The sequence below is a fragment of the Lacerta agilis genome, chromosome 6 (assembly GCF_009819535.1).
Source record: "Lacerta agilis isolate rLacAgi1 chromosome 6, rLacAgi1.pri, whole genome shotgun sequence".
NCBI classification, from domain to species: domain Eukaryota; kingdom Metazoa; phylum Chordata; class Lepidosauria; order Squamata; family Lacertidae; genus Lacerta; species Lacerta agilis.
In genome coordinates, this window is record NC_046317.1 from 81,181,173 (window position 1) to 81,205,254 (window position 24,082).

The window sequence follows — 24,082 nt, forward strand, 5'->3', positions numbered from 1 at the left end:
AAAGTCTGCTCTTAAATACAAATGTTCAAAACATAGCACCAAAAATTCTTATGTGGGTAGGATTGTTTGCCTTTGTGGTTACTTTTTTTTGAAGCTCTCCTTCACAAAGATTTTTAGACAGTGATAACAAGAGGAAAGTATCTTTATCATAAAGCTTCTAGACGTTGTTAGCTCTATTGATTTGCTGTACAGTACAACAAAACTGCGGGAGGCAGTGAAAGATAGGCGTGCCTGGTGTGCTCTGGTCCATGGGGTCAAAAAGAGTCGGACACGACTGAACAACTGAACAACAACAACAAAATTAGGAGAATTTATACTAACCCATGCACTGTATTTGAGCCACATGTATACACCTCTTGGGTCCTAGGCTAGATTCACCATATTTTGCTAAATACTATGCTGTCATGATTTGGGAGTTTCCCATTGTGAAGACTGGCCCCTTACTTTCCCCTGTATTTATCCACTTTATAGGCTGAGGCTCTGCATATACCTCACATAGGTAAGTGTGCTTAGGATCGCAGCGTTAACATTTTCTGCACCCCTTGACATATTGGCTTTTTTCTTATCACAATTTAACATTCAATAGCAACTGGGATGTTCTCAGTTGCAGGAAAACTGGGACCAGTGGTAGAATAAGTAAGCTTATGCCACAATAATATGTATTAAGTATTGCAGATGCCACAAGAATCTTGCTTTTGCACCAACAGATGGCTCCCTTCCAACTCTACAATTCTATATGGTTATCCTTCTGGAAATAATGGTATCCTAGTCGTCACAAAGAGCAGGATGTCAGGATTGCAAACGACATAGGGCAGGGGCAACGCTTTTGCCCAGTTTAGCATGTGGACTTTTGTGGACTAGTTTTCACTTCGTCGGATGCTTCAGTTGGCATTTACATGGACAGAGGGACGGGAAATATGTGCGACAAATTTCGAGCAACACCATCATCTTTAGACTATATAATACTTTAATCCAGTGCTTTTTTCCTGGGGGGATGTACGCATACCCATAAACATTTTGTGAATCTTTGTACTTTTGTCTATTTACTGTATTTATTTTTCCCGATTTGAACTATTAGGATTGTGCAACAAGTAATAATCACCTCTCCCTCCTTTCCCGTTTGTATTTTTTCTAACACTAGTACAAATCTGTTAAACAAGTCGTCCCTGGAGTTGACTTTCTGTTTATCTGTGGCGGTGGCAGATGGAAGACCGTTTTTAAAACAAAAACAAACAACGAAACCGTAATGTTTGTTGCCATCCAATCAAAGCGTTTCCTCAGTAAATCATTTAGTGCAACAACTAGCAACCCTAGTATCTTTCATCTGTTTGTTTTTATTTTAAAAGCTGGGTACTCGTGGCAGTTTTCCCTCAGGATTTCTCTCGAAGCTTTATTTCCTCCCCGGTTGTTTGTTTGTTTGTTTGTTGTTGTTGTTTTAAAAAAAGCATCCTTGTGGCAACTTTCCCTCATAACCTCCCTCAGATCTTCATCCCTCCCTTCAACTCGGTGTGTGTGTGAGAGAGAGGGGAGAGCCCGCCTATATCTCCTAATTTGATTGGTTGTGTGGCTCAGAACTGCTGAAGACTGACACAAAACCGTCTTTGCTGGACAGGTGCGCGCGCTACCTCACCCCCCCCCCGCCCGCCCGCCCGCCAAAATATCTAGGAGAAGGCGGGAAAGACCGTTGGTTTTACGCGCGAGCCTCTCCGCTTCAGGAACGCCACGGAAAAAGCATTAGCAGAGAGGGGCGAGCGACAAATAGCTTCCCTTTAGATCACACACACACACACCCTTCCATTTAGTGCCTTTGCTCCATCTTTAGCCATGACCTTCCCTGGAGAGACGAACTGGTCCTTATTCACCTTACTGGACAAACACCGACTTTCACTCAGGGAAGCAGCTGGTGTACCACTTGGAAGCAGGCATGGTCCCTTTGTGGCCAGCCAGAGCTGTGAGATCTCTAGGTAAAGACTCATAGAGTCAAGCAAGATGGAAAGCTTCTTCCACTGCGAGCACCACAGAGGCAGCAATCACCACGTGTGTGTGTGTGTGTGTGTGTGTGTGTGTGTGTGTGTGTGTGTGTGTAAAAACTGCACCACATTAAACAAAAGAGAAAGAAGGTAGCCCAGGTTCACTCTTTCGTCCCTCAAAACAGCCCACAGAGCAGATACTGGTAAAACAGTAAAGTGGTGCTTATGCAACAGTTCACTCCATCAATGTAGGAGACATGATCCATTGGATGGCCATTTCACAAAGGACGGGATAGAAGTGGGGTGGGGAGGACTGGGAAAGAGATTTCTGATCTGTCATCACCTACTGTAATATGAAACTCATGCTTGGAAAGGGGGGGAACTTCTTAGCTCAGTCCGCAGTGAAACTGTACCCCAGCTACTAGCATGCAACTAGCTTTACTGTACTGAAACTGCTGTTTATCTATAGTACTTTTATGCTGTTTTGCAACAAAGTATTTCGAGAGCAAACATGTTTTTGTTTCTCAGTCCTGTGAGCCCAAAGAAGGTTGTAACTGAAACATGTTGGACATAACCACTTGCATTTTTATACACTTAATACTTCCTCTTTTCTAGTTCCAACAGTTGGGAGATATTGGAGTGGAGGATCTTTCCCTCAAAAGTACATTGAAATAATGAATGCTTGACTCTTCAGCTTAGTCCCAGTGGCAGCACCTACCCCACTGCCAGGCGTAACATGAATAAAAGACAACATTATTACCACAGAATTGCTTCTAAACTGTTATATTCTCAGAATATGAAGTTGCTTTGGATATTTGGCATTAGAAAGTTGAAAGCAAGCCCTGCCCACTGGTAAAAGACAGATTGCAGCTGGGTTTTGTGTTGCCTGTTTAAGTATCATTGCAATTTGCTGCAAACCACCTGGAAGATTATTCCATTGAAAAGCAGGATATCCATTTTCTAAACAAATTAATTGGTAACTATTGGTCTTTCTAGCCCACAATTATCTCCTCCCCTGAGGAACCCTCCTCAAGATAGATAACATAACAAGCTCATATTGCAAATAAGTTTACAATAATGATGTTTAATTAATTAATTAATTAATTAAATACAACAATCTAAGCTGGTGGCCATAATCTTGTGGAAGCATATTTGAAGGTTTAACTATGTGCTGTGTATAGAAGTACTTCCTTTTGTCTGTCCTGCACAGTGAGAAACATCTTTTTTATCCACTTTTCCAGCACCATGCATAATTCTACATAGCTTGAACTTCCCTCCTTACCTACCTTTTTTCTAAACTAAAAAACCTCAGAAGTTGTAATTTTCCCTCACAGGGGAGTCCACAACGGTGGAACTGTTCAAGAGCCACACATGATCTGTGCAGCCTGTGATGTGACCAGACAACTCTACCGGCAAAGGGAAAAATATACCTCCTAAGCCCACAGTCTAATAGACCATGGCTGAATTGAGAATTGAAACAGGAACATCTAGAGTGCTCACATTCTTTCACATTAATTTCATCTATATATGTAGCAAACAACCTGGAATCACAGACTGTTTTTCTAGGCTCTGAACCTATACATATTTAGTAGAATGTTCTTCTCGGGGGGTTTTCACTCAAAAGTCAATTGCAGGATACGTTATAATAACCAGATTCCACAAACACTCAAAAAGGAAAAATAGCGTGCTTCTGATGCTGTATGCATTTATCATACTAATGCACTGGATATATTTAGCATAAGAAATTTGGCACTTTAATATCTTTGTCTTAAGCAACATATTGTTTTCCAAATTTAATTTAAAATAATTCTAATCTACGTGCATACTGTTCACTTAACACACACGCTATAGGATTAAATCTGTAACTTGGTTTGTTTGTTTTATCCCTGTTGTGAAATAATGATTTAAGTGCATTTCTATTTGTGCTGCCAAAAGAAAAAAGAAAGAAAAAATAATGCTCATGCTGTGACTTGTTGGAAATGAGCTGACAGGCTTTATCCTCATGTGATACATCTGCAGTGCCTTGCTGTTCCCAGCTTAGATTTCTCTGTAATTAATGCTGAGAGCTTTTTAAGTTGGCATGTTTGGCCAGTAATGTATCTTTTTCTTCTTAAAGGTTACTTCATCTTTAAGAAGCGGGAGCTAAAATTAAAGAAAGAACATATGTGATTTGTTCCAATGAGCATGCCATTCAAATCCTTCTCTTTCTCCTTTAAAGTACTCTCAACTTATGTTGGCCCCAAACAGCAGACAATAAGCATGAATGTGAAAACTGGATCTACCATTTGGCACTGCTCACTTACCCACACATTTTTAAAGATGAAACAAAAACCTATCCGACTAAATTATCTGCCTTATACAGAACTATGATAAAATTCAATGCACATGGGTCATAAAAGATCATTGCAGCAACTGCAGAAACTGAAGGAATCAGAAGTAATTTGGTAAAAAGTTACCAAGTTCCAGCTGGAACAAGAATCACTATTTAACTTTAAGAATTGGTGCATGAATTTGTTTCTTCTTCTTCTTCTTCTTCTTCTTCTTCCTCTTCCTCTTCCTCTTCCTCTTCCTCCCTCTTTCCTTTTGTGTTCTGTCTTCAATCTGCTTGCAGGGATGTCTTATTTTAATTGATTGCAAATAAGCCACTGGAATGGTCCATAAATGTGCTAAATAATAATAATAATAATAATAATAATAATAATAATAATAATAATAATAGTAAGTACCAGTAGGAAACATAGCAAATGAGCAGTGCTGATGACCCTTGTCTGTTGAATAAATTGAACCATCAAATAATCTTATTCTGAAACTTTTCAACCTGACACATTAACCATATTTTAGAGAAAAGATATATGAAAGCTGAGGATTGTGTGGGCCTATATCAATCCCTTCCTTCTTATTTTGATAAATGCTAGTTTTCTAACAAAACAAAAACATTTCCAGTTTCCTCCTTTGTAAGATTATGAGTAATATACAATCATCTTCAAAAAGCACTTAATACTGTACTTCCTTAATAGAGAGGAAGCATATTATGAGTGTCTGAGGTTCACTGTGATATATATGATCAATGTGCTCCCATTTAAAAAAAAGACCACATTCTTATCCACAACTGAATGTGATCATCCAGAGTTAGAAGTTTATGGTCAGGATCCAAAGAACCACACAAGTATTTCTGTATGCCAAAAGGAACTTTGGACTTGTGTTCTTTGAACTTCAGCCAAACTCCCTTCCACCCCACCACCTCCACTCATGAAAAATCATTTTTTGAAACTGAGGAGAGTCTCTAAAGTGGTTTGTGATATGTAATGGGTGTGTACTTTCAAGTAAAAAAAAAAAATCCCTGAGCTAAAGGAAATTATTGTGAGTGCCTAAAGTACAGTAGAGTGTTTTGTTTTCCCCCAGATCTCATCTTATATATCTTGGACTATGGATACAAGTTGTAGGTAGAGTTTTAACAAATTCATACGGCATCTATGAACTGGCAGCTCTGTATAACATATACAGCTCTACTCTACAGCTGGAGAACTAGGGAGCTGATAAAATTAAGCAAAAATGTCCTTTTGTTTATAGGAGGTTCTGCACAATCTGCTATTTTGCTATATGGGGAACAACATTACAGTACTACTGTTCTTAGTTCAGTTCATTGCACACTTTATCTCCCCCCCCCCCCGCCACACACACAATGTTGTTAGCCTGCCAAAACCTACATATAATTAAAAACCACAGGCACTCATTCAAAGTGTCAGATCAAAAGGTTAATGTGCTATGGTAGAGAGGAAGTACTTATATTATACCCTTGAACATTTTTTGAAGTTTACAGCATTTGAAAACATGTTAAGTCAAACCCTAGCCAAAGTTAATATTACATCATTTGATTTAAAACATTAATCATAGTTTTAAACCAGTTGATCCAAATGTTTGGCTGCTTGAAAAAAAAAATCAGTGTACTTTCTAATGCTTGAAGTGTACATACGTACATGAAATAGCAAATTAAGATTTCTAGGGGTACTGAAGCAAAAAAAGTACAGTAAAATGTTTCTTGCAGCTTCATAAATCTAACAGATACTTAAGGCAGTTATGCATGTCAACATTTTATTGTAGGCTTTGGAACTGGTATACATGCAGTCTTTAATTCTATGTCATAACTTGTTTCAGCACTGATGTTCTTAGAGCAATTGAAAATGTTATTGAAGATGTTATCACAAGTCTATCCAGAAATGAAGCACCCGTTCTCATATTAAATAACAGATCTAATTGGGGAAATATACAGTAGGTATATTTTACCGTGTGTGTGTGTGTGTGTAACAAATGTTGTTTGTTTGTTTACAACATTATATACTATCATCTTAATCATACAGGGTATTAAGGTGGTGTACTGCATAAAACAAATACAAAAACATTAACAACTTTTATTATTGCCTCTTCATGTTTCATGAAGCCCTACCCATGGTACAATGTTTTCCTCAAAAAAATCTTCAACAAAATTGTGCACTTATTCTTACAATCTGCTGTGTGTGGTTTTTAGTCAGTACATGAACTGACAATCTAGCTAAAGGACACCATGGCTTCAGTGAAAATCACAAAAGCTACACAGTTTTTAAAGAAGTCCCAAGAACAGGTCCTGACTGGATGATAATACAAGTTTTGAAGCAGTACATTAGAATCTTAGCAGATGGTGAGCAATAAATAAATTAACTGTCTATACCTCTCAGTGGACTTGGGTAATATGGCACCCTGTGCAAGGTCAAAATTTGACACACACACCCAAGCCCTTGCACTGCATTCCCAAAGATGGATAAGAGACTCTAGGACCCTGTCTCCTTCCCCAAAGCCAGAGCCTAACTTACTGGGCTTTGAGAAGGCACCTCACTCGGCTTAGCACCCACTGTGTGCACACCACTCATGCAACTGTAAACCCCCTGCTATGAACTCTAAAAAGTTGAGGAATTGGTAGAAGTAAATTAACAGTGCTGGACTGACATGGTTATTAACAATACCAAATTTCAAGCAGCCATGACTGCAGAACCATTCATAAATACAACCCACAGACATCAGAAAGAGAAAAAGGGACTGCCAATATATGTGGTATCTCATAAACTACAAAGTAATAGGGAAATCATGTGCTTCTATTGAACAAGGATGCTACACTACATAGTGTGGTGTAGTAGTCTGTTTTGGACTAGGATCTGGGAGACCAGGGTTCAATTCCCCACTTAGCCATGAGGCTCACTGGGTCACCTTGGGCCAATCACTGCCTTTCAGTGTAACCTACCACATACATTTGTTGTAGGAATTAGATGAGGAGCACCATGTACATCAACTTGAGCTCCTTAGAGGCAAGTTGGAATATAAATGCAATCAATCAATGGAATCAGGATCTGTTAGTGATATTTTTGAATAGCTAATTACATATTTATAGCTGATTTACAAGGATATCCCAAATAGCAACAGTTCCAGACCAGTTCAACTCAAGTTTTACGTATATTGCATTGAGACACTTGGGAAATTAACTTGCAGCTGACTTAAATGTGTTGTACTGTGATTAGTTCTTTAATAGCAAACATGCACTGTATGCAGAAGACTCCAAGGTTTCACTCTTCCAACAGGTTTTGCTTAGGAACCTTACACAGTAAACCAAAATAACTTCCTATGTAATAGTTGTGTTGCTTAATCACAACATCCCACAACTGAAATTGCAGATATGATTGTAAAGAAAGCATATTCGAACTATGACTCATCTTAGATGTAGCCCAATTGGACTTTTTGTATGCTAATTTAAGCCATGAGATAGATTAGATTGTGTGCAACTGGTCTAAAATTAGATCTATGTTTTGTATGGAAATACTTTCAGATATGACCTATGTACATCCTACCTGCTTTATTTAGAATATGATAGCTGACCTTTAGCTATTTTTCTAGGGGTAGAGCGAGATAAGAATGGAAATAGTCTGCAGAGAAAAGTCAGCTTTTTCTGGATCATAGGCTTTTCTGTAGCTTCACAGTGTAGTGTCTTCTGCCACCTTCAGGACATAAAAAGCAGTGCATTTAAAAAGTGAAAATGCAGTCATGTCACATTTGCGCAATGAAACCAATATAACCTTTCCCTAATAATACCATTCCAAATTTCATTGTGATTATACCTATCAACAACATGTTAATTATGAATGTTATTCATCAATGCTAAACAAATACCATGGCACACTAGATTTAGTAAATATAGTACAATATTCAGGATGGCAAATAAACATTGTGACCAAATCTCAAGTATTTTATGTTGAAATCAATTATTTATTAGTCACATTTATATGCTGTTGTTCCTCCTAGGATCTCAGGGCAGTTTACATGACTCTAGATTTTATTTATTCTAATTACCTAGATCTGAAAATATGTCAGTTTAATTTAACCATGTGCAGTGCATTTATATAATTACAAGTAAGGAGTGTGCGGGAATTTTTAGAAACCAAACAATATTGTGATTTTTAAATGGATTATTGAATTTTGTGGTTTTTGACTTATCACACCAAAAACAGGTGAAGTTACTCCAAAGTCACATTTTAGTCCACTAATTTGATTCAAAGTGGTGCTTGGCATCTAAACATCAACAAAGCTACCCTTCCGCTCAGGATCCCTCTTCCCAATTTGGTCAAGAGAAATCAAACCTATGTCAAAAAAAAACAGGCAAAGTCATGTCAAAATGACATTTCAGTCTACCACCATCAATTAAGAGCTCCACTTTGGGAACTCTCATGCTGAGTTTCATGATGATATCTTGAGTGTTGGCCTACCTATGCCAAAAAAACAGGCATAGTCATGCCAAAGTCATGTTTTGGTACACCATCTTGATTCAAAATCGCTCCTGGCACCAAAATGTCAATGTAGATCCTGCCCATCCTTACCTCAGGAACTTTCAAGCTTGGTGTCAATATATTCAGAGGCAAGCTGAATCTATGGCCAAAATCTGGGAAAGTCACACCAAAGTCAAGTTTTGGTTCACCATTTTGATTCAAATGGCACCCAGTGTCAAACAGCAAGAAAGTCTGCCACCCCACCCTAGAAATCCTCTTGCTGAGTTTGGGGACAGTACTTTGGAAGGCATACACACATAGAAAACAAATGATAAACAGAGACACAAACCATTTCCTAAATTATAGAGTTGATTACACTCTTCCAAATCCATCGACCTTTGAGATAGCATTTGAATTTTGCTTATCTGCATTCATGAAGCAACCCTCTTTTGTGTTAAACTTTCTTGTGTTAACACCAATTCTGAAAAGTAACATACAGCTGAACTGGTTTACACATCCACAGGTTTACAGATTCTGTAGGTTTGCAGATGACATCTAATTGTACCACAAGGAAAATAAGAAGTGACTGTCCCAAATCAGCACCAAAATTTGGTAAGTTTAAGAAACTGAGCAATATACTAATTTATTTTATTTTAATGTAATATTCTGAAGTACAAAACATGGCTTACATCTATCTATCACCTATCTATCTGCAGTTTCAATATTATCAGTCAGTCAGTGATGCTAAAGCGACTTTCTCTGTAGTGGGGTCACCAACTGGGAGCACATTTGAATCAGCAGGCCCTTCAATACCACTGAGGGGACTCCAACACAGCGAAAACTTTGAAGCAAAGATCCCTCTCTGGGCTCAGAGAGAGAAGACTGCTTGTAACATGCACACAAAAGCTCATACCAATAACAAACTTAGTTGGTCTCTAAGGTGCTACTGGATGGACTTTTTTATTTTGTAAATAGTGTGTTTATGTATAGTAGTGTATGTTGGTTTTGGCCTAGTAAAGATAACTCTGCTAAATGGGTTTTCTGCGGTGAACTTAACCACTTGACTGAGCTTCCACAACACATATGTCCAACAATCCCAACAGATTCTTCTTTCAGATATGCCTTTTTGTAATGTGTTGGAACAGTAGACACCAATATAATATTCAACTAAAACACCTTTCCTTTACTGTAAAACTATACTGTATGTCCTTTGCTCAAACTAACTTATAAATAATGTAGATGTGAATTTCCAATGGTTAAGGTACTTTTAGGCCACCCAAAACCCAAGATTATATTTTCCCAATAGAGCAAAGGTAGGGGACCTCCAGGCAAGCGGGCCAATTTGGCACAAAAGGCCATTTTCTCCAAACCACACCCACCTGGCCCAAACCTGACTGTGAGATCTGATGTGGGGCAGGTAAAGGTACAACTGCAGGGAAACAATCAGGAGCCTTAAAGTGTACAGGGGTACCTCGGGTTAAGAACTTAATTCGTTCTGGAGGTCCGTTCTTAACCTGAAACTGTTCTTAACCTGAGGTACCACTTCAGTTAATGGGGCCTCCTGCTGCTGCTGCACCGCTGCCATGCAATTTCTGTTCTCATCCTGAAGCAAAGTTCTCAACCCGAGGTACTATCTCTGTATTAGCGGAGTCTGTAACCTGAAGCGTCTGTAATCTGAGGTACCACTGTACTGCCTTTTGTTCCTTGACAAGCAAGGCTAGCTGTAAGATGAGCACCATACTAGCACTAAAACTAGATTGGACTTAGGGTAACTGATTAAAGGAAAGATCTGAAAAAGGTTTGAACATTTTTTTCTACTACACATCAAACCTTGGGACAGAAAGTTTACCTCATAGTAGGGGTCATACTTCAGGCATTGAACAGAATGGAATATTGGACTACATAAGTCCTGTTCACCCTCAAGATTTGGATTTGAAAAAGAAGATACTTGTAATTACAGCATAGTACATTTTTCTTTTTTCCAAAATTTTTATTAATTTTAACATAACACAAACAAAACACTACACACAAAAACAACATACAAAAACTACATACAATAAAGACAATATAACCAAACAAAAATAGTTATTTAAACTTCTCTATTCTTCTATATAACATTGCAAATTGACTTCCTCACATCCTCTCTGGCTGCTTTCCTTGTAAGTCCTCTTTAGTAATTTCCTTACCTTTTTTTCTATTGTAAATTAAGAAAAAAATTCTAATCCTTTTATCTTTATTTTAATAGCCTTATCATTACTTCCTCTATTACTAAACCTTATCTAACTTCTATATCTGTAGCCTATTTCCACCTTAGATAGTAGTAATAATAATAATAATTAGCAAAGTACATTTTTCTAACCTTGCTGAAACTTTATTGATTAGTATATATACACAGAATGGTATAATACATTTTAAAATTCAGCTAAGAGCACACCAATATTTCTTCAGAAACACTCAGATGGCTGGTAATATTTATTAGCTGTTCTTTTATATTTCAGCTCTATTTCTTAAAATATTATCTATTATCTACAAGATGGTACAGACAAACATTTATGCAACAAAAAGGTAATAATAATTTTGTATGTAACTGCAAAATTGAAATAACAATTTAGAATTAAAAAAATGTGATATAATAGATTTGGCACACTATGTATAGGTGAAGTATTGTTATGATGCAAGCACTGAGCTTAGGTTGAATGCTTTTAGTGAGCAGCACTCAGCTGTTGCTTCAGCAACAATCAATTATAGACAGGGTCTTACATAAGAGCAGCAGTTTTGTTTCAATTGTAAACTCCATCTTTCCTAGAAAGTGCCTCTTCAGTTAAAGGGCTTGGCTCACACCAGTGCGTTGACAGAGCAGGGGAGCCTCTGGTTGTACTGGAGCTTCTGGAATGAAGTCCTCTGAGTCAGAGGACAGCAATACAACATCTTGGGTTAAAGTGGCACAGTTACCATAGGCTCATCTTGTGGATGTGCTTTAGGATTGGCCCTGCATCCAGTTCCCTTTCACACTTAAGTCTTAGATCTCATTTCCTGAAGAAGGAGAATCTGATCTCAGGGTTACTGATTTTATTTATTTATTAAATTTCTAGACCACGCTTCATCCGAGGATCATGTGGCAGTTTACAATATAAAAACATAAAAATGCATAACATACCGGTAGTCATAAACAAAGACAATACCTCCCCCCACCCTGCCACACACAGTTTAAAAAGCCAAAGATTGTATAATTAGCCAAAGGAGTGGGAGAAGATGAATGTTTTGCCTGATGCCTAAATATATGTAATGAAGTATTTCAAACCTTTTAAATCTTATCTTTTAGAGCAAACAACTCAGAAACTACTTAATAGGCATGTATGAGCACTGTGTCTGAACAGTGAAAAGCAATAGCCCTTGTCATTTAATTTAGTCAAACATTGGGGGGTCATCTTATATATGGATGGTGAATGCCAGAACACGCTCGTGGGGCTGGCATTTGCAACACTTTCCCCACGGGGAGGGAGCTGGAGGAGGAGGAGCACCTCGTGGTCCTGATCCATAGGTCGGTCATAGTGGGGATTCTGTGCAGTGGCAAACGGAGCCGCTTGGCCACCTGGAGCGGCAAACCCGGGGGCATCCCCCGGGGCGGGGCACCACTCCGTAGCATGCATGCGTCGTGCATAGTGACACTATGGAGCGGTGCTGTGCATGCGCGCTACAAAGCGGTGGTGCGGCAAACCTCGTGAGCCAGCTGGGGCAGCCTCGCTCTGCAGCTTGCTCGCAAACCTGCTGCTTTCATGTTGCCCAGAAAGAGCCCACCTTATGGGCAACTTGCAAAGCAGACTCGAGACAACCCAGCAGCCCAATCCCTTTCCACAGGGCAGGTGGAGCAAGGGATGCCCCCCTCTCCCTGCTTGGACCCCCCGGCACTGGTGGGTCACACTCTGCCATTAAAATATTGTTTTCTTAATTTTGGGTTCAAAAAAATTGGACTCGTCTTATACATGGGGGTGTCTTATACATGGAAAAATATGGTACTTATTTGGGCCAAGGCTATGATTTTTGGGGTTGAGGGGGGCAGGTGGTAGAAGACATATGATAATATGTATGATATTTAAGTACTTAGACTATATTTCCTATGTAACATCAATATTTTATGGTACTATTATTATTTCATTTATTTTTGAATGAGATTTTTTTTTTCCTGACAGAGATATATTTTACACTGATACAGCACATTTTGGTAACCAAAGAGTGGTAGACGACATTACCAATGACATTTCCTGCATGCTCAAGATCCCAAGAAGAAGTCTGCATATTGTTAAGTATCAAATAAGTTTTATTACATGATCTGTAAAAATTTATCACATTTGGAAAAGTACAGCAAATTATCATTTAAAGCTGTAGAAGGTACAAATAGGCCAGGAAAGTTATTGCACTTACTATTTCTAGCTGAAGATGCAAATAATGAGAGAAATAAGAAAGCTTGGCACATTGCTACCATCAACAAATGCTTAACACCTCACCAATTACCGGTAGTGTCTCAGCTCTGTTAGGAAAATTCCTAGGGTTCCTTCCTTGGAGCAGACTGCTGAAAGCCTCTAAGCAGGCATAGGGAACCTTCGGCTCTCCAGATGTTTTGGACTACAATTCCCATCATCCCTGACCACTGGTCCTGTTAGCTAGGGATCATGGGAGTTGTAGGCCAAAACATCTGGAGAGCCGAAGGTTCCCTATGCCTGCCTCTAAGGAAAGAGGAGTCAGGTACACAAGGTAGGCTCAACAGAGAATTATTAATCATTAAGACAGCACTGAATGGTCAGCCATGAGGCTATTGTCACAAGCATGGTCTGACAACAGTACATGCCCTCAGGCTCTTCTTATATATACTTTTCTACTATCAGGTAAATACATGAAATGCCCGTATCATTTATACAACATTATTGGCTAAAGCAATGTGTGAACAGCTTGTGGACACTCTACCTGGCCTTCCAATTGGACACACCATATTTGGAGTTGTTTTCCACTTAGAAACTCCCGTTATCTTATTAAGGTGTCATCCTCAATCATTCCTTTTCAGCAGGTTTTGGCTTGCATATTCTGTTACGTTTCCCTCCCAAACTTGTCCTTGGCAATTCTCCTTGTTTGTGCTAACTGCTTACCATTACATTCCAATATGTTTTCTTCCTCTTATCTGGCCAACTATTAATCTCCTGTTAAAGAACATAGTTGCAAGGTTCTTGCTTCTTACATACTGCTTTGAACAGGCAGTTCTGACTCTAAGCATAGACAGCAATTTTGATTTTAAATACGTCTATAATATCCATACCATTATACATGTCCTATATATCTAACACAGTACAGTACACATATTTCTGATAGCTCAAGGCCTCAGATTGTGAGCATCCCAGATAAGGAACAGAGTTTGCAGTAGCTTATTTTATTCTTATTTACTTTTCTATTTTGCAACTTTCCTTGCTTTCTCATCAAATGTCTAACTTCTCTGAAGCAAACAGCATGACATCAGCATTCTTTGAATATTTGACAATGTCTGCTCGGTAATTATTCCTAGATCTAGTGATTCAAGAGTTACTTGTTCAATCATCTAATCACAGAGGTCATAGCTAACAAAAATTTATAATGTCTTTACAAAACTATATTTATTTCACACCTGTGTTCTGAATTGTATAAGCATTACTTTTGTTTATTTCTACAGTATGCAACATTATTCATTATTTCTGCGGTACACTGTAACCATTAAGGATGACAACAAAGCATTTACTTCTGGGCTCAGAAATACAAGTTTCATGGGCCTTTAAGACTCACCTCAAATTTGAGATGGTATTACAGCTTCTAAATTTTTCTCCAGCTTTCATTTTAATCCCCAACCTGTTCTACCCACCATTCTCATCAGGCTGCAGTGGTAGTTGCAAGACACAGAAGAGGGAAGTCTGGTGGCAGCACTCCTGTAGCCTGCCAAGAAGACAGGGTGGTCTCCCTCTGCTCACCCCCCTTGCCATACTTTCCTTTCTATGCTTAACATGTTGACATTGCAGGAGCCCTTGAAAAAACTACACTTCACAGGGGCTGCTTCGGTGTCAGAAAACAGACAGTGAGTGCCACTGCAACAAGGGGCAGGAAGAAACCCTTCTCTTCCCACTTTATGTTGTAGTGCCAGCCCTGTAAGTGAGATGGCAGGATTTTGGGAAACCAGTTGTCAAAAGTGACTTGACAAGTGAATGGAGTTCTACAGTAAGCAACTTATTTCCAAAATCAGATTGACCCCAAAAACAGCCAAGCTAATTCCCAATTTCTTTTCCACAGCTATCTACCAGCAAAGGTTGCATTGCTGGTAATCTAAGTTATGTTGAAGAAGATGGTACAAAAGTGAATTGTACCTGCAGTACAACAGTATGTATTACTAGTTCCTTAGAATCATAGAATTTGTAGAGTTGGAAGGGAACAGTTTTGGTTAATTAATTTACTAATTTATTTATATAATATGCAATTGAGGTTTTGCAGTTTAGCAAATAAAGAAGGAGGTGACCTCAAATATTTGCAAAAGACAAATTTCTCAATGCATTTTGTATATTATAACCTTTCATAAAGAGTGGGGAACTCCTATTCTTTCTCAGGAGTCCTACTATAGTATCCATATTTTAGTTTGCAATTAATGTTTGACTACAACTTAACCAGCAGAGACTGTCAAAGAAAATGTTGAAGCAGTGTAAGAAAAGGGGTTAAAACCAATTGTTTCTTAGCTATTGCTTCTCTTAGAACTGTAACAAAATGTCTGTCCAAATCCATAAAATTTTCAAAGATGTTGCAACGTGAAAATACTAAATATATAAAATCTCAACACTTCATAAACCAAAGTATGATTTGAAGATGTTCTACTCTGTTTGTATAGATCAAGATCTTCTGAGAGAGAATAATTAAATGATGACATTTTAATAACGTTAATAGCATTTATTCTAAATCCTTTTAAATTCCTGATGTCTTTTGAAAACATCCATTATATATGAAAATACTATCAAATTATAAGGCCATGTTCCGATATAACACTAAACCTTGGTTTCAGATATAATACTAAACCCATATAAGGAAAGGAGATTCGAAGCATTCCATCATGGCTAGAAGCAAACTAGTTTACTGTGGAATCCAAGTCTAGCAGGGGATCTTTTGCACAAGCCATAGTTGCCCACAAACCACAATAAGAAGGCATTGGCAAACAATTGTTTGACAGGTTCAGACAAAATAGCAAACTATGATTTGCCAGAAATCAGGAACAGAAGTTTCTCCTCCCCTTACACACAAAGGAGGAAAGCATATGCCCAGCGCACATGGCTCTGACAATACATGGTTCACATAGTTCAGAGGTTAATAAAACATGAATTAACAATGGCCACATTCACACATAACACTAAGCCAAGCCATGACTTAGTGCAAATGAGCTTTGCTCCTCCCCAGGTTTCATAGCTCAGTGCAGCAGGACAACTAAGCCATCAACTGAACTGTAGATTATGGTTAAGGTCTCTCTTTAACCATAGTTTCAAGTCTGGATGACACATTAAGTCAAACCTTGCTTAGCTGCCATCATCTCTAGTAGCTAGTATGTTAGCACAGCCCCCACAATCCATTCTATATACAGTATTGTGACGTGTGAACAAGGTCATGGACACAGCTAGAGTCAATGTTGAAATTTCCTTTTACTAAAGCTATTACCTTTGACTAGAATACACTATTTCTACAGTGGTATCTTGGTTGTTGAATGGCTTGGCTCCCGAACAAATCAGCTCCCGAACTGTTAACCCAGAAGTGAGTGTTCCAGTTTGCGAATGTTTTTCGGAAGCCGAACTTCCTCCGCGGCTTCTGATTGAGTGCAGGAAGCTCCTGCAGCCAATCGGAAGCTGCACATCCCTTTTTTTTTTTTTTGCTATTCAACTCCCGGAACAGATCAAGTTTGACAACCAAGGTACCACTGTAATTATGAAACATTTCAAAAAATATTTAACAATGCATATCGACAACAAACCATATATTATTTTTTCATTTACAAAAACATTTTTTTAAAAAAAACAACAACCCAGTTCATCCAGAGTGGGCTTTTTCAGGAGCAGTTCAATCACTCCCTTTTTCAAGAAGGCCAGGACCACTTCCTCCCCCAAAGATGCATTGGCCACATCCTGGATCCACCAGCCATCAGGCCCATTCATTCCAATGGAGAAAAAATAACTGTGAGCAATGTAAAACACATTTCCTTTTCTAGGTCTAAATATAAGGTTCCTTAAAGATTAATATTTCTCAGGGTATCCTTATATTTTAGTATGTCCAGATGTTCTATTTTGAACACCTGCAATGATATAGTGGTTAAACAGTAAGGCCACACACTTCAGCTTACAGTATATAGGTATTTGTGCCAATTTCTCCCCTCCTCCATCTCCTTCCCTGGTTCTTTCTCCATATGTTTGCCATATTGAGTCAAATTCCAATATGAGATATGAAATGTTAACAACCTTTTCCATAACTCTGGAACTCATATCTCACTTGAGTTGAATAATAGCTGAAAGGCAATAAAACAAATTGAAAATAAAGCAGTTTAAAGTGTCTGTAAACATCTGTCATCAGGATGTTTAACATTTGCTCTTTCTAGTGACCATATGCAAATTTCAGCATAAAAGAAATTTTTATTTGGGAAGTGTGTTTTGGGCACATTAATTTCATGGTTATAGTGTCAAACATGGACCTGGGAGACCAGGGTTTGAACCCCCAGTTGGCCACAAAGTTCACTAGGTGATCTTGGGCTAGTCACTGTCTTCCCCCAGTTTAACCTACCTCCCAGAGATGTTTGGGGAATTACATGAGAAGGGGGAGAACCATGCCCACCACCTTGAACTCTTTGGAGAATAGTGGGATATAAATGCAATATGGGGTGTTAAGGGTGGGGTAGTACCTTCTGGAGCAGTGTCCCCCCCTTTGGTCCCACCCTGCAGTCAGATCTCACCTGTGGTTCCTGGAAGCTGTCAACATGCAGCAGTGCCCACATCCCAGGAATAACTTCAACTAACCAGCTAAACCAGGTGAGGGTAGCTGATGGGTCTCAAATACTCAGTGAAGTAGGGATTTCCCCTGCATACGAAGACCGACTGGTAGATTGAGTGGACAAAACCAATAGTGGGTCCAAAGGTCAAGAAGGTTGTTTCTGCATGTCATCAATACACATTGAGTATCAAGCAATCAGTTATTAATGTAGAAAACTATTTTGGAAATTAACAATTAAGGCCTTTAGAAGCTTTATTCCTGTTTCTGTTTATCTAATTATTAAATTGCATCTTTCTTTTTGGTACTTGGCCTTTTGCTGTTTTAGGTAGCCGTACCATCTAATGTAGAAGGAATGAGAAGTATCCTTTAAGGAAAATGTCTATCTGTATACTGGGGGAGGGTTTTTCTTCTAAAGAGAGACAAAGACCAATATAATATTTGTACTTCTTTTTCTCATTAAAATATTGGCTCTGATGCTAAGTTATTTACTACAGTATTCAGCACTTAATTCTATGGCACAATGGAATCCCATCAATATTTGTGGCCTTAATTTTATAGATTTGATCACAGAAGCAAAATTTATTCTAATTGTTGAAAAAGATGCAACTTTTCAGAGACTGCTGGATGACAATTTCTGCAGTAAAATGTCCCCATGCATAATAATTACGGTATGAAGCTAACATTTTTTAACTCTGAAACTTATTTGACTGGTAGTGCAATGATTTCTCAATATATGTTCAAAACATTGATAATTATATAAACTCTAGTTAGGCATTATTTCCTTAGGGAAAAGGTGTGCCGGATGTCAACACAAGGCTTCTAGTCAGAAAGTTATGGGATACATGCCATGTGCCTATCTTTGCTCTCATGGATGGTGATCCACATGGTAAGTGTGAGAAACGAAGATAGTCCTCCTCACCATATAATTTATAAAGATAGATCAGTCTAAGAGCAGAATGAGACTTTATGATAGAAACAGTTCTCTCAGTCTCATGGCTCCCTTGTAAAGTGATGCTGGGAACACTTGCAGGAGAAAATTGGAATGAGATACTTAACATTTTCCCACCCAGCAACCCATCATCCCTCCCCAGCTTTCTTCTGAAAACAAAAGTGAACATAGCTGCAGAAGAGGGCAGAGCTGGCAGCCTTCCAAGTGCCCCCTACCTGACATTTGCATGATTTCTGCAAAAGCAGAGTTAGGAATATATATTTGCTAATATTATCTCTAACTCTGCCCTACTGAAAAAATTGGGAAGGCAATGTACAGTATCTATTAATAATTCATAACACTATTTTGGTATACAAATATTTACAATTAAAATACATTCCTAAATCATTCATTGATTTATTTTCACCTTTCAAAAAATGCAACCATGTATTCAAAACACCAATGGTGGCTCAATCCAAAATCCTATCTGACATGCTGGGGAGGGGAGTTTAGATGAAGTGGAGGTATATTTCTGCCCAGCCCAGAAGTGCTCAACCAGTGGACTAACCAAAAGTGCAATGGGGCATTCTATGAACCAGATCTGCTCCCCAATAGATATAACTCAATTTACATTTCATATCATCTTTATATTAGGTATTGAAATAATGTGTATCTACAAGTATGGTTCTGTGGTAAGTTTTTTACAACTTTAAATTCACAATTCTGTTTCACCATTTCTAGCTAAAATGTGATATGTGAAACCTATTGCTGGTTTATTTAAGCAGGACTAATACATTATGTCCTATTTTGGTCTATATTGTTTCTGGACCAAAATCTTACATCTTTTGGGACTGGAGTTGATGGAAGATGTCAACTCAGTGTGTAGCAGCTGTGAAAAGGATGACACTCATGCTAGGAATTACAAAGGAAAGAATTGAAAATGCAATTGCATAGTAAAGTTCTAATACAAATTTATGTTGTAACCACATTTAGAGCATTTTGTATAGTTTTGTTCACTCTAAAAATACACCATAAAAGTAAAAATGGTGCAGAGAGGGGCAACCAAAATTATCAGGGGTTAGAATTCATTCTCATGGGGCTCCTGTAAGGCAGCCCTTAAACTTGGGATGGCACTGCCCCCTGGAGCATATAGGCAATGTGAGTCTTCATTGCTTCTCCAGTGGAAGGGCTGCCCTGCACTCCTAGACTGATCCTGCCTAGTAAACTGAAGATGAATTGGGTTTACACAACTTTACAGTGTAAGCCTAGCCATGTCTACTCAGAAGTAAGTTCTACTGAATTCAGTGAGACTTACTCCCAGGTTAGTGGGCTTTTGAATGCAACCAAGTACATAGAAGGAAAGGGTCCTGAGGGGCTTACTTTATGGAGATAGATCCACAGCAATCAGTGTCAGGATCTGGAGGTGGTGGGTCAGGATCACTGCCAGGATCTTGAGGGTGTAGCATGCCTTCAGCCAGCCTGCCCAATGTGGATCTCCCTTTTTGTTCTCCCTTCTTGTTCCCAGCATACCTTGCTAAAAATACTCTTTTCCTGTCACCTCATACCCAGTTACCCTAGCAACCCTCCAACCCCCCAGTCTCTGTTCACACCTCAGGACAGGAGGGAAGGACAGCTCTCTTACATTGCCAATGGCCCTCATTGGCCCTGTATTGTTTCTTAATATCCTTGACTTAGCCAAGTCTCTTTTTTTCTTTTCTTTTTTTTTTCATAGGCTAACCCAGGAATTCTTCTGCAGTTTGTATTTCTGTCAGGGAAATATTATCCTCTTCAGATCACCACTCAGAGGCTTCTTATTCTTTTATAACTTTTTATTGTGTATTAACAAACAATCTTATAAACAGTTCTTATCTTTAACTATTAGTTCTCAGAGTCACTTAGTTCAGATACCTTCTGAGCTCTGCTTCTCCTTGACCAGCAACTCTCAAAATGGCGAACACGCCATTCCTTTCGCTTTCCCACTTTTTTCTTTTTTATATTGTAATTGGGTTGGTTTTTTTAATTAAAGATTTTCTTGATTTACAAAGGTAATGCAATGTCTTTTTTCTAACCTCGCTAGAGCTGGCTTGTATCTCCCCTCCTCTGAATCTGAGCTATAACTTAAACCTTGCATTTCCTGTGAACATTCTGGCCATCCCTGTTGCTCCTGTTGCTCTCTTCTATTAGTTTCACTGCTCTCCTCCTCCCCTTGGGGAAAGTTTCCTCCCTCTGTGAAACTGGAGACTTCTAACTCTAACTCTTCCCTGACAATTTCTCCCTTCACATCCCAAATAATCAAAATCCTACCATTTATTAATTTATAGGGTTTAGTAGGTTCCCACCCCTAAACCTATAACATAGTATAGCCGAATCTCTACCAAAATGTGCATGAGTTGTGAACATTTAGATGGAGATTCCTCATCCTGGATACATGTGACTAGAAAACAGGATTCTGATGGGGTTTTTTTTTAATAGGATTGAAGCTCACCTAAAACTAGTTATCTCAATAGAAATGGGCTATAATTTGCCCATTGTCTATCCCACTACCACCAATATCTTTTGTCAGATAAACTTCCAAGCTGACATTTTCCTTTTTTTAAAGAAGTATTTGTATTGAATTTTATCCATAACCCCAATAACAAAATAGAACTTCATGAGACAAACACATAAAAGTCAAAACAAGTCTTGGCATGGGATGCTCCATTCACAAGAATAAACAATAAAGCTTATCTAGGTATTTGCAATGAGATACAGACAGGTAAGTGGAGAGTACTGTCATAAGAACTGAGAAAACAAGAAGTGTTTTTTCCACATTTCAGTCTATGTCATTTGAAGCCCATCGCCTCACAGTTCCTGCTATAAGATGGCTTGGCCTTCTTCCATCCGATTTTGACCGGTTAGTTACTTTTCTAAGAATGTTAATTTCCCTCATTCTTTCACAAAAATGAAACCAAAAACAAAACATTGACTTTAAATCCCACAATACTGGAAAACTTCTGTTGGATTATTCTGTATAAAGTACACATGGACAGCTACAGGGTAAGAGGGACGGTTTTTCAATCAGTGCCCCACTCCTTTTATTTCAATGTGTAGTGATTCATGGAAATAATATTTTTAAACAAGTGTGAAAAATAAAGGTACAGTATTCAGATTCACCTATCTGCCTTTCAGACTGAGTATACCCAAGACTGCATTGATTCCATTGACTAAACAAGATCAAAGTAAACTGGACAGTTTGAATGCAAGACCTTATATTGCTTATCAATCAACATGGAAAAAAGAAGTATGTACAGACTTTTTTTTACTATTTATTATTTTTTGAGCTTCTTGAACAAATTCATTTCCCCTCTTACTCTATACAGAAAGAATATGTTACCTTAATTAGAATCACAGAATTCTGTGATTCTAATTGAGGTAACATTCTTTCTGTGTAGAGTAGGAGGAAAATTCATACATCATACCAAACAACAGTTTAATAGCATGGTGTTTGAATGAGGAAGCCATGGTTTGCAATCAACTACCAAACTCAAATCAGAACTAGGTTTCCAAATTATTGCTTGGATCCAAGCAACTGGGAGGAGAAATCTATTCCACAAACTCATGTGTAACAGCTAGCATAGGGGTGGGGAACCTTTTCCAGTTCACTAGGCCAGATTGGCCTTACCCCAACAGGCCAAATTTGACAGGTGGGTGGGACACCCCATATGTCAATCATAAGCTGTTATTATGACATCATATTATTGACAGGTGTGTTATCTCACTCACCTATCAAAATCCCTTGTACATTTCCCAAGTGTCCCACAGCCAGCTGGCTGTCAGGCAGTTGGAAATTACTGTGCAAGGGCTTTCAACTACAGTATTAGAAGAACACTTTTGAATCAAAGTTCATGTTTTCTGCTAACTAGCTTTGTGTAATCTACCAACTGACACAACGCACAGCTCTGCCTCCAGATAATGCACTATTGAGACAGGAGTGAGTGTATTAATGTGAATGCTAAGATAATGGAAAATAAAAGCAGACTAACGGATCACAGGTATAGACTGGATTAAAAAAAACTTTATTGGTTATACTGTGTGTGTGTGTGTGTGTGTGTGTGTGTGTGTATCACATAACATCCCCCCCCCACCCTTATAGCAGGTATCAGGTTGTACATAATTCTTATTAATCCATACAAATTATCCAAATGACCAGCATATAATGTCTTGGTGACAGCACGAAAGTTGGTTTATCCATCACAGAGTTTATTTTTAAGACCACTTTCATTTGTATATTGAATAAACAGCTACTGTATTGCATAAGATTTGTCCAGTCATGTTGTCCTTTTATCACTTTAAAGTTATTACCAGTAGTTATTTTTTCAGCAATAGCCAATAGCCAGTCCTTTCAAGGCCTTCCAGGTTTATATAGGTAGAATAAATCCTTGGTATTTGAATCAGTATTTAGGCCTTATAAAAGGGAGAATAAACATGCTGCATATTTGTAAAGCCTATCCATGGCTTGTTGTGATCTTGGCGTTCAGCTACCACAACTACACTGAAGTCATATGTGCCTGTGAGCCAAAGCCACATAAAATACAGTTCACTAACAAATGCATGATTTATTAAGCACATTGCCCACCTGTCCTCCCACTGACTGACAAACAACAAACACTGTAATTGTAATGAAAGACAGTTTATTATTATACCACCAAATAAAATACAAACAGGAAACAAGAAAAGACCACATTACAGAACTTAGTATATCTGACTACCTTGATTCATATAGTAAGCTGCTTTATTTGTTGCAGTGCAAGCTTTTGATTGTACTGTAGCAGCAGCAGCAGCAGCTGATAGGATTGAGCTGTAAATTGACATGCACAATATAAAAAAGGTAATTACTACAAGTAAAAGATCAAGACCACAATCCAACACAAACTTAAGCATTCTTAAGTCAATCAAAATCAATGGCTTCAGACCACTTACGCAGTGTATATTCAATTGTGGACAAAAGCAGCTCTTGTACAATAAAGGTTTGTTTTTATACTATGAAATAACTTGAAACTGGAACAAAACTCTTGTGTTTCTGATGTGGCACAGTTACTCTTCTAGATCACTGTAAGTGTAATATATGCATCATATCAATTTCAATAGAAGTTTGATTTTCAATGCTTTCTTTTACAGCTAGATATTATGGCAACATGCAAAATGAAGGCTGAAATTCAAGCATTGACGTATTTTTCATCCGATTATCTTTCCAGAGTGTATTTGCCAAATAAATTGCAGTTCGGTGGGTGGATATGAATATTCAGTCAACTGTTAAAACATTTCATGCATCACTAAACAAGTTTCATGCAATCCTAATTGAAAAGCTGCAGAATTTTTTTATAGTTTGGGGTGCATTT

The 24,082-nt window shown here is 38.3% G+C and overlaps 1 protein-coding gene across 5 annotated transcripts; it reads left to right on the forward strand.

The window, feature by feature from the left end:
* The first annotated feature begins 1,793 nt into the window (after positions 1 to 1,793).
* On the forward strand, positions 1,794 to 24,082 carry SPO11 (SPO11 initiator of meiotic double stranded breaks). 5 transcript variants are annotated; one of them, XM_033153600.1, is made up of 13 exons: positions 1,794 to 1,964; positions 6,126 to 6,239; positions 9,279 to 9,367; positions 11,254 to 11,320; positions 12,946 to 13,054; positions 15,059 to 15,145; positions 18,102 to 18,135; positions 18,335 to 18,444; positions 18,563 to 18,662; positions 19,359 to 19,396; positions 21,521 to 21,597; positions 21,873 to 21,984; positions 23,862 to 24,081. In XM_033153600.1, exons 1-13 carry the CDS (start codon positions 1,825 to 1,827, stop codon positions 23,979 to 23,981), a joined length of 1,197 nt encoding a protein of 398 aa, XP_033009491.1. In that variant the 5' UTR covers positions 1,794 to 1,824; the 3' UTR covers positions 23,982 to 24,081. The 5 variants fall into 5 exon arrangements, with proteins under 5 accessions (XP_033009491.1, XP_033009492.1, XP_033009493.1 ...); XM_033153601.1 differs by having other exon boundaries at positions 18,347 to 18,444; XM_033153602.1 differs by having other exon boundaries at positions 18,377 to 18,444.

Excerpts from the sequence above, each read along its gene's own strand:
- SPO11 (XM_033153600.1), top strand. The coding sequence starts at position 1,825 with ATGACCTTCCCTGGAGAGACGAACTGGTCCTTATTCACCTTACTGGAC. Across the intron at positions 6,240-9,278 it reads TCTAATTGGGGAAATATACA|GTTTACAGATTCTGTAGGTT; the intron begins GTAGGTATATTT and ends ACACATCCACAG. Across the intron at positions 18,663-19,358 it reads CATGGATGGTGATCCACATG|GTATTGAAATAATGTGTATC; the intron begins GTAAGTGTGAGA and ends TCTTTATATTAG.